The sequence below is a fragment of the Mus pahari genome, chromosome 14 (genome assembly GCF_900095145.1).
Source record: "Mus pahari chromosome 14, PAHARI_EIJ_v1.1, whole genome shotgun sequence".
Classification (NCBI taxonomy): Eukaryota; Metazoa; Chordata; class Mammalia; order Rodentia; family Muridae; genus Mus; species Mus pahari.
In genome coordinates this window covers 18,320,035-18,333,792 of record NC_034603.1, presented here as the reverse complement: position 1 = coordinate 18,333,792, position 13,758 = coordinate 18,320,035, and the positions used below count along the sequence as shown (strand labels likewise).

At 39.6% G+C, this 13,758-nt stretch overlaps 1 protein-coding gene across 3 annotated transcripts in view; it reads right to left on the bottom strand.

Moving 5' to 3' along the window:
* The window catches only part of Rnf130 (ring finger protein 130), a 96,408-nt gene that overhangs the window by 36,338 nt on the left and 46,312 nt on the right, over nucleotides 1-13,758 (bottom strand). For all 3 annotated transcript variants that reach the window (XM_021212917.2, XM_021212919.2, XM_021212918.2), the window contains exon 3: nucleotides 12,983-13,233. In XM_021212917.2, coding sequence (XP_021068576.1) covers nucleotides 12,983-13,233 — 251 coding nt within the window. The remainder of the gene's footprint in view (nucleotides 1-12,982; nucleotides 13,234-13,758) is intronic.

Here is a 13,758-nt window from a genome sequence, read left to right as displayed (position 1 = left end):
TATTTTAAGGATTTCAAAGTGTCTTATATCAACTTGTCATTTCATCTGGGTTTCATTATGCATCTCTGACAGGGGCTTTTGTTTGATGGTACTGTCCTACTTTATAATTAACAACCCTTCATCAATGTTGTCTCCTACTGAAACTATATGCTTCAAATCTTTACAGAATATCTTCTCTTTAAAATGTTTTTAAGATTTACTTTTATTTTTTATTTATATATGTGTCTGTGTGAATGTATGCTAGGTGTCTATGCTTTCTGAGCCCAGAACCAAGTTCAACAGAGTTGCAGGAGGTTGTGAGCCTCCCCATATGGGTGTTCAGAACCAAACTTTGGTCCTTTGGAAGAGCAGCAGCAAGTACTCTTAATTGGCAAACCATCTCTTAAGTCCCCAGAATGTCTTTTGATAGTTGGCTTGTATGAATCAGGATATAAAGTCTAAATAGTATTTAGCTGCTATGTTTTTCAAGTTTCTTTTGGCCCAAGTCTTATCTATCATACTTGAAAAATAAAAGCAGCCCTTTTAGAAATATAATGGGCTTAAACTGTATACATATAAGGGTCACATCTGATATTCATTTAAAAACACATGGAAAACCCATGGACAGAACAGTTTGTTTTCACGTCCTGCTTTAATTTTCATGGGCTGTCTCTCATTTTCTTTTTTGACTTCCCACGACCCTGGGTTAATTCTGACATATTTGAGGGCGCCTGAGGTTCCTGCTATCGATTTAATTCCAAGCACTCAGTGAACACATTCTATTCTGTGGAAATTAGACTCTTATTCTATGGCCTAGAATGTTTATTCTGCTTTTGTTGAATGGAGTTCTCTACGAATGTCAACCATGCTAAATTCGCTAGCATGTAAGTACTTGGCATGTAATTGGCTGCTCTTTCGCTGTGTGTCCTTCAGTCACTGAGAAGCCTCTGGGGTCTTCCCTCAGTGCAGGTCAGCACTTCTCACCTCCCATTTGTAAATCTCGGTTACCAAGCATTTAAGATTGTTACATCTTCTTGTTTAAATGATTGCTTTATTAAGAGTAACTTTGATCTCCAGTGTGATAGCTGTTCCTGGTTGTCAACTTGACTACATCTGGAATGAACTACAATCCAGAAATGGAAGACACACCTGTGATCCAGATCTTAAGGTTGGAAGACACAGGCTTCTGACCTGGATCTTGACATGGAGATCTTGAGGCATAGTGGCCATGAAACGCTTAGGCCCAGGCCAGGGCCTTAGCACACCTTTAATCCCAAGAGTCTGAAGCAAGCAGATCTCTGAGTTCAAGGTCAACTTGGGACAAACCAAGTCCCAGGAAGGCATGGTGCAAGAGGAGCTGAGAGTTCTACATCTTCATCTGATGGCCTCTAGAAGACTGGTTTCCAGGCAGTTAGTTACAACCAGGGTCTTAAAGCCTACACCCACAGTGACACACTTCCTCCAACAAGGCCATACCTATTCCAACAAGGCTACACCTCCAAATAGTGCCACTTACTAGGCCAAGCATATACAAACCATCACACCCAGTGACAGCTCTGCTTTGAATTTTACACTGGCATTAATGTAACCACTTAAGGTTTATTTTCATTTGTGTTCTAAGGTATGGCTCATTCAAGTCTTTTTATATATTTGCATTTTCTCACTTATTTATACAAGCCATGCTTCTGAAATACCTCCTTAGCCCATGCATTTTTATATTTAAATTTTTTAGTAGGCAGCACATAGATAGTTGCTTTAAAAAAAAAAATCCATTATTTTAATCCCTGCTTTCAACCGACGTGTTTATACCGAGTATTTCAGATCCCAGGGTTACTGGATCTTCTTTTTTTTATCTGTAAGTCTATCCACCTAAAACTTGCTTCGTACTCCATGTCCTTTTCTTCTTCTCTGCTGGGCACAATTATAACACTTACAGTTCTTTCTTTGATTAATTTTGTTTATGTATACATGGGACTGAACTCCAGGCATAAGGCTTGTACAGCAAATGCCTTTAAGGACTGAGCCTCCTCAATGACCTCAGTTATGTAATTCTTTATCCTATTATTCTAGTAGTTGCTTTAGGGTTAATGCATATTTTTAACCAGTTACATCACTGTGCTTTTTAAAAAATATATATAGTTCCTCTGCCTCACCCAATCACATGTGAGAGAAGGTCTCACTCTATATTCAAGGCTGACATGAAATTTACAAGTAGCCAGCCTGGCCTTAATTTCGTGCAATCACTTGGCCTCAGCGCCCCAGCTGCTAAGATCCTGGCATGAACCACCATGCTGCCAGTGCACTGTCATTCTTCCTCTTTTGTGCTATCAACACCACTCCTTCTGCTTCTTCAAATTCTATAAAAAATCAACAAAATACTGTAACCCCATTTCACATTTTTTAAAAATTAAAAATTGTAGCCGGGCCTGGTGGCGCAGGCCTTTAATCTCAGCACTCGGGAGGCAGAGGCAGGCGGATTTCTGAGTTCGAGGCCAGCCTGGTCTACCAAGTGAGTACCAGGACAGCCAGAGCTATACAGAAACCCTGTCTCGAAAAANCAAAAAAAAAAAAAAAAAAAAAAAAATTAAAAATTGTGATCAACATGTACGTAGCATGAAATTTACCATCTTAAACATTTGTGGCTCAGTGAACTAAGTATATCTGTGGCTACATCCAATCTTACTCCCAAAGCTCTTGGTAATCAGTATTATGACTTTCTGTATTCTAGGGAGCTTACGGAAGAACCGCATAGGATTTGTGACCAGCATACTTCATTCTGCACAGTGCTTACCAAGGCTCACTGCTGTGGCAGCATGCCTCAGAACTTCTTTCCTTTCTGAAGTGGAATGACATTCCACTTGTGTGTATATACATTTTCTTGACAAAGGCTCTTGCTACATAGTCTATGCGGATATCACATTTGACAATCTCTGCCTAAGCTTTGCAAGTACTAGAGTTACAGACATGTGCTCATATCACATTTTATTCATCTTTTCATGTGCAGATAAACTCTGGAGCTGCCTCAACTTTCTGACTAATGTTTATTATGCTGCTACCAAAAATATATCTGAATTCCTGCTAATGTCTACCATTTGTAGAAACATTACACATATTTCCATAGTACATCCACTACTTATTTATCAATTTACTTATTTACTGGCAATGTACCAGTTTCATTCCTTGTACCCATGCCAGCAGTTGTTATTTTCTGCTGTTCTTCTCTCTCCTCCTCCCTCCCCAACTCTCTCCCTCTCCCTGTCTTAAGCATCCTGATAGGTATGAAGTGATTCTTCAACACGACTTTTTCATTTATACTTTCCTAATTAATGATGGCTGAGCATCTTTCATCTGTCTATTGACCATTTTCATACTCTCTTTGGAGAAATTTCTTTTCATCTTTTGCCTTTTTTAAAATCATTTTTTTGTTAATGAAATGTAGGAGTTCTTCATTTATAGTGCTTTAATGCTTTATAAAATCTACAAGTTACAATTTCATTACATTTCAAGGATGCATTTCTAGTTTGTTCGTTGTATCCTTTGTTGTAGAGGAATCTTTGATTTTAACATAATCTAACACTATCACTTTTACTTTTATTATCTGTGCTTCTGGTTATATTATCCAAGAATCAACGTCAAATCAAAAATCCTGCTGTCCTGGTATTAAAGACTTTATGGATCTTATGTGTAAGGCTTGGTTCATTTTAATTTTCATGTACAGTTCAAGAATCTCATGCTTTTGTTTGTGGACCTCAGATTTCTCCAGCACCACGATTGAGGATCAAGCAATCTCAGTGCTCATGCTGAAAGTCATCTGGCCAAACTTCCACAAGTTCTTATATTATACACATTACAACAGCACTATATTAATATACTTTTTATATTTTATACCAGCATCACACAGATCTAGCTCTGCAATAAGTTTCAAATCACAAAGTTGGAGACCTTTGATCCTTTTTTAAAATTATTGTTTTGGATATCTGGGCTCTCTTGATATTTTGTATGAATATTATGGTGGCTTTCTCTGGCCATTTCAGTAAGGACTGACATTTGGGAGTTTAATGGGGATTCCTTTAAATCTGAAGATCATTTTATCAATTCCAAGGACTGAACTCTGATCAACGGGCCTTTATGCTGAGCTATCTTGTTAGCACCTGGAATAGTTTTTTCAATTCCTTCTTAGAATGTACAGTTAGGATTCATTTTTCTGAGAAAACTCCTGGGTTAGGCATGAGGCAGGTTGGGTGATCCTGTGACTTAGGGCCTGGGCAGCGTAGAGAAGAAAACCTAATCACCATGTAATGTCATGAAGATGTAGGGAGAGCAGGCTTTGGAGAGACAAAGTGATAATTTAGTTCTGGATATGGACCATTTCCAGAAGTCTACGTTAAGTGACCCCCATATCCCTGTCCTGTTCAGCCTATCAGAACCCTTTCATGTATGCAGCATGCTGGGACCAGGTCAGCTCTCTGGGCTTTTCTCCCTAGGCTTACCCATTCCATTGCTGTCTTGCATGAATGCTGGCCATCCTGTTCTCCCTGGCCTTTTAGCTCAGCCTTCTCAAATGAAGAAGCCTACCTCACTCCACTGAGGCCCTCTCAGGAGTGTGTCCTGGGAACCACGATTTCTCAGTTTCCATAATTTTTATTTTCCTTTTATTCCAAAATTCTCACAGGTTTTGCTCTCTTTGTGTCTGTGTATGCCTGTGTAGGCCAGAGGTTGATGCTGGAAGTCTTCTTTCACTCTTTGTTTTGGGAAGAGAGTCTCATAGAACATGGAGCTCACTAACTGCCTAGACTGGCTAGCCAGTGAGCTAGGGGATCTACCTGTCTTTCTTCTCAGTGCTGAGGTTACAGGCATTTTATGTAGGTGCTCTGGATCCCAAGACAGTCCTCATGCATGCATAGCATGTACTTTTCCACTGAGTCATTTCCTGAGCCCTGAAAACCCTGAATTCCTATCATCATCATCATCATCATCATCATCATCATCGTCATCATCATCATCATCATCATCATTATTTCTGTGTAGCCCTGGCTGTCCTGGAACTTGCTCTGTAGACCAGACTGGCCTCGAACTCAGAAATCTGCCTCCCAAGAATGGGGATTAAAGGTGTGTGCTACCACCACCTAGCTTACAAGTCTGATTTTTATTTTCATTAATTGTGTTTTTTTCCTACTACTGCTAACAATTAAGACTACAGATTGAAGCCGGGCATGGTGGCGCACGCCTTTAATTCCAGCACTTGGGAGGCAGAGGAAGGCAGATTTCTAAGTTCAAGGCCAGCCTGGTCTACAAAGTGAGTTTCAGGACAGCCAGGGCTATACAGAGAAACCCTGTTTCAAAAAAAACATTAAAAACAAAAAAACTACAGATTGAAACTTAAGACTTTAAAATAAATCTTTAGACTATACTCCAAAAGAAACGTACTACTAAAAAAAAGTTCCATTGGATCAGCAGAGACAGCCCATCAGTTAAGAATACTTGCTGCTCTTGCAGAAGACCCAAGTTAATTCACACAGTGGTTTATAGTCATCAGTAACCCTGGTTACATACACACACACACACACACACACACACAGAGAGAGAGAGAGAGAGAGAGAGAGAGAGAGAGAGAGAGAGAGAGAGAGAGAGAAACACCCCCATACATAAAATAAAAAGAAATAAATCTTTTTTAAAAAGTGTCTTCTGGGCATAACAGGACTCATATTCATGAATTCACAGCAGCTATGGTTGTTTGTACAAGATCAAGGAAGCCGATGTTCGAGCATGGAGAGGATGGAGAGGGTGGAGAGGGTGGAGAGGGTAGAGAGGGTGGAGAAGATGGAGAGGGTGGAGAGGGAAAGGGTTCGTGGTCCCTCGCTCCTGGCTGAGGAGATTTTGACAAGCTGCTGGCTCTGGGTGAAGGAGAGTCAGTTTTTGTAAGGATGTGGTCCCTGGTAAGTCAACCATGCTCTGCTGGATGGCTCTAACAGGCACAAACTGGACACAGGTTATTTAGAAGATATGAAGTTGGAAGTGGAAGGGTGGATCTAGACAGGACTATGGGGTCAATATGATCAGAATAAATTGTATACAATTCCCAGAGAATGAATTATTATATGATACAGATTCTCTGAATAACTTCTCTCTGCAATTGTGCCACCATTTCAAATAGAGTTATTTGTTTACATTTATTTTTAATTTTTACTTATACATTTATGTTTCCCAAGCTGACCTGGGCTCAAACTTCTGGGCTCAAAGCAATCCTCCTGCTTCAGTCTCCTGAGTAGCTGGACTACAAATATATGGCATCACACTACCTTCCCTTCACTCTGGCAATCAATGCATTATCAAAACATGTGATTCCAAATTCAGAGCCATGAAATGAAGTACAGGAAGTTTAAATTACAGTGTCTTCCATACTGTTTCCTTTCATCCCCAAATAATATTTACTGTTTTATCCTTAAATAATTTCATTTTGAAATTAAACATACATGTTAAGTATACACAGATGTAGTATATATGCTGTGTATGTCCATACATATGAATGCATTTTCATAGCCTCTCTCTATCTACAACTACACAGGTCAAGTCTCTGTAGCTTGCTTTTACCTTAACAATACACCCAAGAGATCACTCTATAGACGCACACAGTGACCACCAGTGCTCTTTTCACATTTCCAGTAATGGATGAGTCCAAATCACTCAATATTGACTATGCAGAGCACTACTTTAGCAACCAGATCTCTACTGCTGGAGAGTTGATCAATTAAAGTTTTGTTATCATAAGCAACACTAGAATGGTCAGACTAGTACAGCTACATTTTTTGTTTGTTTGTTTTGTTTTTTCCTGAGACAGGGTTTCTCTGTGTAGCCCTGGATGTCCTGGAACTGAGAGATCTGTATGTCTCTGCCTCCTGAGGGCCACCACCACCTGGCACAGCTACCATTTTTCTCTTCTGTAAATGTACGATCCTGTTAGACTACTAGTCTGGTGTGAGGTTAGGACAAAGGATAATCACTTATGTAATTAGACTAGGCATTATAAATTGCCTCCTTGAAAGAACCATTATCAACCTACAAGAATTTTCTCTATAACATCACCACAAAAGTATGTCATCAAATTTTAGATTTCTTTGGCAAATGGCACAATAGGAAGTGCTATTTCAATATCTTATCATACATCTAAGCCATGAAGGAGGCTGAGTATCATTTTAAATATATGCATTTCATTTTAAGATGCTCTCTATTTGTTTTACTTATTTATCATGTATGTAATTTGTGTATGTTATATACATGTGTGCAGATGTGCTTGTGTATGTATGTATATTCATGCCAAAGGTGACATTAGGCAGCTTCTGTCTTACTCTCCATCTTGAGACAAGGTCTCTCATCGAACCTGGGCCTTACCATTCTGGTTTAGTATTACTGTACCTTTAGAAAAGCTTGACTGACCCCTTACTCCTTAGAGGATAAAACCCAAACTCCTAAGCCTGTGCTTGAACCCCACCATTATCTATTTACCCATCTAACACTGGTTTGCAGGCCTCGCTTCCCTTTCCTTCACTCTTAATATCCTGCTATTCACCTCTTCTGTTCTCTGTGGAAAATGATCACTTCCCTTAATCTGTCTGATGGGATTCTTAAGCCTTATTCTCTCTCTGAAATGAAATTCAGCTCAGACATCATTCCATCCTCTGTGAGGTGTCTATGACTCACCAAGAACAACTGCCTACAAACCTGGTTTCTATCATGCAGGCCCTGGATTACACCTGTCTGCCTTCTCGAAAGGACAGAAGCTCACTCTATTTGCACTGACTCAGTGTGACACTCCAAGCAAGCTCTTTGCTATAAGGATTTACAATGAATGTCTTCAAAACACCTTGATCTTAAAGGCAGGAAAAAAAAAATGAAATCTTAAACTGTTGTATAACAACTGAAAAGGTATGCGGTCTCTCTATGGACAGTGCTATTTATTTACATATACTGATCATTAATAAAAGAAGGAATCTGAGTATTTGCAGAATCTAAAACAAATGACATATAACACTGTTTAGCTCAAAATATGTACTTTCCCAGTTTTTCAGAAATTGTGTATCCCTGAAAAACATAATAAACAAATTCATTTACCATGTGAAAATCCACTTTAGGAAGCAGTAACCCTGTCATTTTAAAGACTAACTGTGTAAGTGTAAAGCATTAGCTTTCTTGATGCAGGGAAATTCAATATATATAAAATTTTTAGGTTTTTTTTTGTGTTTTGTTTTTGAAGACATGATTTCCCTGTGTAGTCCTAGCTGTCCTGGAACTTACTTTGTAGACCAGGCTGACTTTGGATTCAAAGATCCAACTGCCTCTATTTTTTGAGTGCTGGAATTAAAGATGTGCACCACCACGCCCAGCTTAATTCTGTATGTTTCTATATCAGGCATGCAAATACATTCTTAACTTGATACTAAGGTAAAACTGGGCAATAAAAAATTATTTCAGTAACTGTAAGGCACTGACAAAACCAGAAATACTGTACATACAGATTAAAGAAGCTTTACAAGTTTAAATATTTTATAATTTATATGCATGTTATAGAAAACATTTTCCTAAGAAGATATTTTAAACTTTAGGAGACTATTAACTTGTAAAAAATCAGTTATATCTGGCTTATTACATCTTATTTCTGCTTTAGGAATCAAATGTACCTGCTTTAGGATGAAAGACTGCTGTTTAACCTTGACGACTTGAGTGGACTGAGAGAAGCCTAGAAAATTAGTTCTGCACAGCTCTGGTGCCTATGGTGGGCTCTCTGCCGAGGATGAGGTTATCAAGGCTCTGACCCAGTCAGTGCACTGATGAACAGACTCTGACAGACTACTGAGAGACAGTGAGTGTAGAAGGCAGGGCTTAACTGGAGAAAGGGGGCACTAGGAGGTGAAGGGTATCTTTTTCTCTCTTCTTCTGAGATAAAGTCTCACACAGCTCAGGCTGGTCTCAAACTCATTACATAGACAAGGATAACCTTGAATAACCACTTCTGTCTCCAAGTGTATACGACCACACCTGGCTTGAAGGGCAGCATGTCCATGCCCTGCCTGTCTCTCCTCTCTGCTTGCCATGATGAAAGTGGCTCTCCCTGTCATGTTCTTCCTCCAAGTCTCTTCTTTACCACAGGCCTAAAGGCAATGGAACCTGGTGACCATGGGACTTAAATCTCTGGAGCTGTGAGACAAAAATCTTTCTCTGTTTTTATCAGTTATTTTGTTACAGTGACTAAATACAAAGGGTACAATATTAATCATATTTTAAAAAATTTACATCTCTCAAAAAATATCCATTAAACTTTCAATATAAAAGCACCAAACATCTACAACTAGGTATAAAAATAACTCTCCCCGAAGGAGTCAAAGGTTTAAGTCAGGCCTGCAAGTTAGTGGGTAAAGGTGTTCTTGTGCAAGCCTGATATGAGATTAATGCCTAGAACTGAGAGCTGTGCAATGACCTCCACATGCATGTAGGAGGGTGTGTGTATACAGATAGATACACACAAAAAGTAAGTAGGTGGAAATTTGCATATCATCATGTTATTAACACAATTCTTAAGTTTGTGATGGTTTATCAGGAGGACACTATATAGACTCAGCAGTAAACTCAAAGGAAAACCACTTGATTTTCATGCCACATGTGAAACGATCTTCAGTGTAACTACTACCCAATGCTGGGAAGTTACTCAGCATATGTGGTCCTTCTGAGCAGCCAGCATCAAGATGGCATTCTGTGAGGTTTTTCTTTCAACCCAGGTTTTTCTTTGCTAATACCTCAGGCTTCTTTTTTAAAATAGCCTAAGATTCCAACCAGTTGAGCTACTGCCACCTTCACATTAAACTTTAATAAGCTAAGCTTTTTAAGCCACATAAAAATTTCATCAAGCATTTCTCAACCTTAGGGAAAACGGAAAGAGGAAAAAAGGTCGGAACATCATTTTCTACTGAAGGATCGTCTGGAGAGGGATGCTTTGAAAGGAGCTGCAACAAATGCTAGGACAAGTGCCCGCTGTGGCCCGTGTGGATGCTGAGCTTTTACTCCTTCACCACAGACAGGACCTACCAAGGGCGCTAATTAAAGCACAATCATCAAGTACCAGGCTCCTATCACTACCCTGAGTTTTTCAAAGGCCTTTGGATGTGCCTCATTCAGGTCTAACATTAATTATCATTGGACTTCTGATTAAAATGTTTTCAGAAGAACTCCTGATTATCCTACTTTTGGTGTCCCATATGACATATTATAATAAAATTATTTATTATTCATATGGTATTTAATAATAATAAATCCAAATCTAAAATTTCTTTTTAAGCTAGCACATACTACCATTCCTGCTAAGGAGGAAGGCCCGTCTAGGGCTTTGGCCTTGAATAGATGCCGGTGTTGAGGTCTCTAGTTTCCTTTCTGCTCCATCTGCAGAAGTCTTCAGCTGGGAACTGCCTACAGGAACAGCCACAGCCAAGAGAAGCCCGGTACCCGGAAGAGTGGACTCATGTCAGGAAAACTCCAGAGCAGTGTCTGCTTCATTCCAGTCAGGTGCCAAAGAGGAAATTCTACTCCTCCTCCCTCCCTGGCACTGCTCTCAGTCAGTGGGAAGGACGGTGATCTTCCAAGCCTTGCTGCTCACACGAGCAAGCTGAGTGCACTGGTCGGACATCTCTAGTACGTGCCCGCATTGGCACAACACACATATTCTTCTGTATACATAAAACACCAAGATAACTACACCTTTGGTCATAAGCAAGTCTAAAAATTAGAAAGAACTAAAACCAGAATTTCTCTGATCATAACACAAGCAAATTAAGCACCATTAGTTCTACCTCACAGCAGACTCTAAACTGGAAACAAGGCAGTTCTTAATACACAGGTCGAAGAAGTGTTAAATGAAAAAATATACCAGGCTGACTGAGCATGCTGGTGCATGCTATCTTCCCGGCACTTGGGGGCCTGAGGCAGGAGAACACACAACTGAATGAAAGCATGTGACAAGACCTGTTAGGGAGAGCTAAAAAGTGCTGAGAGAAATGTGTAGCACAAAATATGTGCATTAGAAGAGAAAAAATTCACATATTAAACTTTATCAAAATTAGAAAATCCTTAACAATTTGTTTTTCAAGACTATTAAAGTGACTGAATAGACAAACGTATTTGAAAGCACATTATCGGACATAGCAAATATCATATCTAAATACATAAAGCGTCTAAAAACTCAATGGTAAGGAGTGGTTAAGAGCACTGGCTGCTCTTCCAGAGAACCTTGGTTTGATTCCTAGCATCCATATGGTAGTTCGCACCTGCCTGTACCTCCAGCCCCAGGGTATCTGACACTCTCCCTGTTTTCCGAGGTCACTGTGTGCATGTGGTGCACAGAGACATGGATTTAAAAACCCTCAACAGTAAAAGACAAAGAATCCAGGAAGAAAGCAGAGAAGAGACTTACGACCTTTCACTGAAGCACTTGAAAATATGCTCAGGGTAGGGAGATGGCTGTCAGCACGGTGCCTGCTATACAAGTATGAAGACATGAAACTACATTTCTGTACCCACAAACTTGCGTTCAGTGGACATAACACACACACACACACACACACACACACACACACACACATGTTCATATAGGTGACAATGGGAGAAATGCACATTATAATCACAAAAGAAATGTTATTCTATCAAATCATGTCAATAATAATAAATCCAAATCTTCAACTTCTTTTTAAGCTAGCACATACTACCATTCCTGCCAAGGAGGAAGGCCCGACTAGGGCTTTGGCCTAGAAATGTGGAGAAACTAGAGCAGCCACACACTGGAAAAGGGCACACTTTAAAAACAACAACAACAACAACAACAAAACTGAATTAAACATTTATTTATTCAGTATTATACTTTTATTCAAGGGAAATGAAAACTCATGGTCAGACAAAAACCAGTACATGAACATCATAGCTGAGTTATTAGACTCCCAAGCTGAAAATTATTCAGCTATCCTTCAATGAGTGAATAGCTAACTAAGTAAATTATAGTACATCTATACCATGGAATACTACTCAGCAATAAAAAGAAAATTACTGATGTGTACAGCTTGGAAGAACTTCAAGGGAACTCTGCTGAACAAAGAAGAAACACAGCTCTCCAGCTGAAGTACACTCTGTCTACTCAACACTCTTGAAATGGCACCAGATGAGGATTAAGTTAGTGGTGCTGAAGGATTAGGGGAAGGGAGAGTCTCTGGCTATGAGAGAATATTGGACCCTTTCCTTACAAAAAAACCTGGCCTACAGCTTTTGTGGTGAGTACATGAATCTGCATGTAATGGAGTTGAACAGAAGCACACATGTCCATGAGCACAAATTAAACAGGACCCATTACAGCCGTGGATCTGTGCTGTGATATTCACTACAGTTGGGCGAGATACAATCACTAGGGAAATGGATTTCTATTGCTTCAATAAATCAGAGCAAGGTTACCACTACCCTAATGCTTAAAGGAGCTGGTGATGCTGACAAAATGCAGACAACCTTGACCAAAACCACAAGATACAGGACACGGACCTGTGCTCTTCTGAGATGCCAGTATCAGCACAACTGAATGTAACACACATTCTGGCCTAACTAATCTGGGGTTTCATTGCCTTTAAGGATACGTCTGAGCAGTTCTGGAGAACCTGATAGAGCCTATAGGTCAGGAAATGTATTGAAGAACATTCATTTACTAACTGTGATAGTTACAGTGGGATTATGTAAAACAACATTTTCTTTCATTTCTTTTTAAAGCTGAGATAGAATCTGGCTATAATCTGGTCTGTAAAGCTCTGGGACTCCTGCATAGTCCATCTGGCCTCAAAGCCCCAAGTGCAGGTATTACAGGGTACAGCACCATACTTGGCATGTATCTTGTTGTTGTTGATCTTGTTTTTAAATACATGACGTAAAGAAGTATTATCACAAGATCCTCATGGATTATGGCTGGTCAGAGTACTGGTTAGCTCACCTGGTTCCTGTCACGAGCATTTGTGTACCTGATCTTCTGAATGAAGTAGAATATGAGCCACGCTGAAGAAATAATCATCAAAACAATAAAGGAGATTGACACGAAGAGTAGAGAGCCACGGCTGAAGTTCTTTGGCGGCATTCGAGTTCCAACAGCTATTGTCATTTGTACAGAGATGTTTTTCTCCAGATAACTCAAAATATCCTTACCCCTCAATTCTGTTATCATGACAGCAATAATATCTCCCGTGCCTGTAATGTAAAACAAATACACAGACTCAAGTGACATCTGAAATTCACAGACACATCAAATAAATATACACATATGCTCCATAGAGAAATTACCATAATTTTCGCTGTTTACAGATTCCAGTTCAACTGATATGAGGCTGCAGCTGTGCAAACTGACAAGCGTGAGAACATGTACAGTATTCCAAACAGGTAATGCATAAAGCAACTGTGGTGTTAACAATGCACAAACTGCTTTACAGGTGAATTAGAAGCATTGTGAAAGCAGCCACCTGTGAGTAAACCAGGTTAAGTCTACGGGAGAAAACATTTCTATAGCAAACTGTCTTGAAAGTTCTAACAGGGTGAGATGGCTCAGTGGGTAAGAGCACCCGACTGCTCTTCCAAAGGTCCAGAGTTCAAATCCCAGCAACCACATGGTGGCTCACGACCATCCATAATAAGATCTGGTGCCCTCTTCTGGAGTGTCTGAAGACAGCTACAGTGTACTTACATATAATAAATAAATAAATCTTTAAAAAAAAAAAA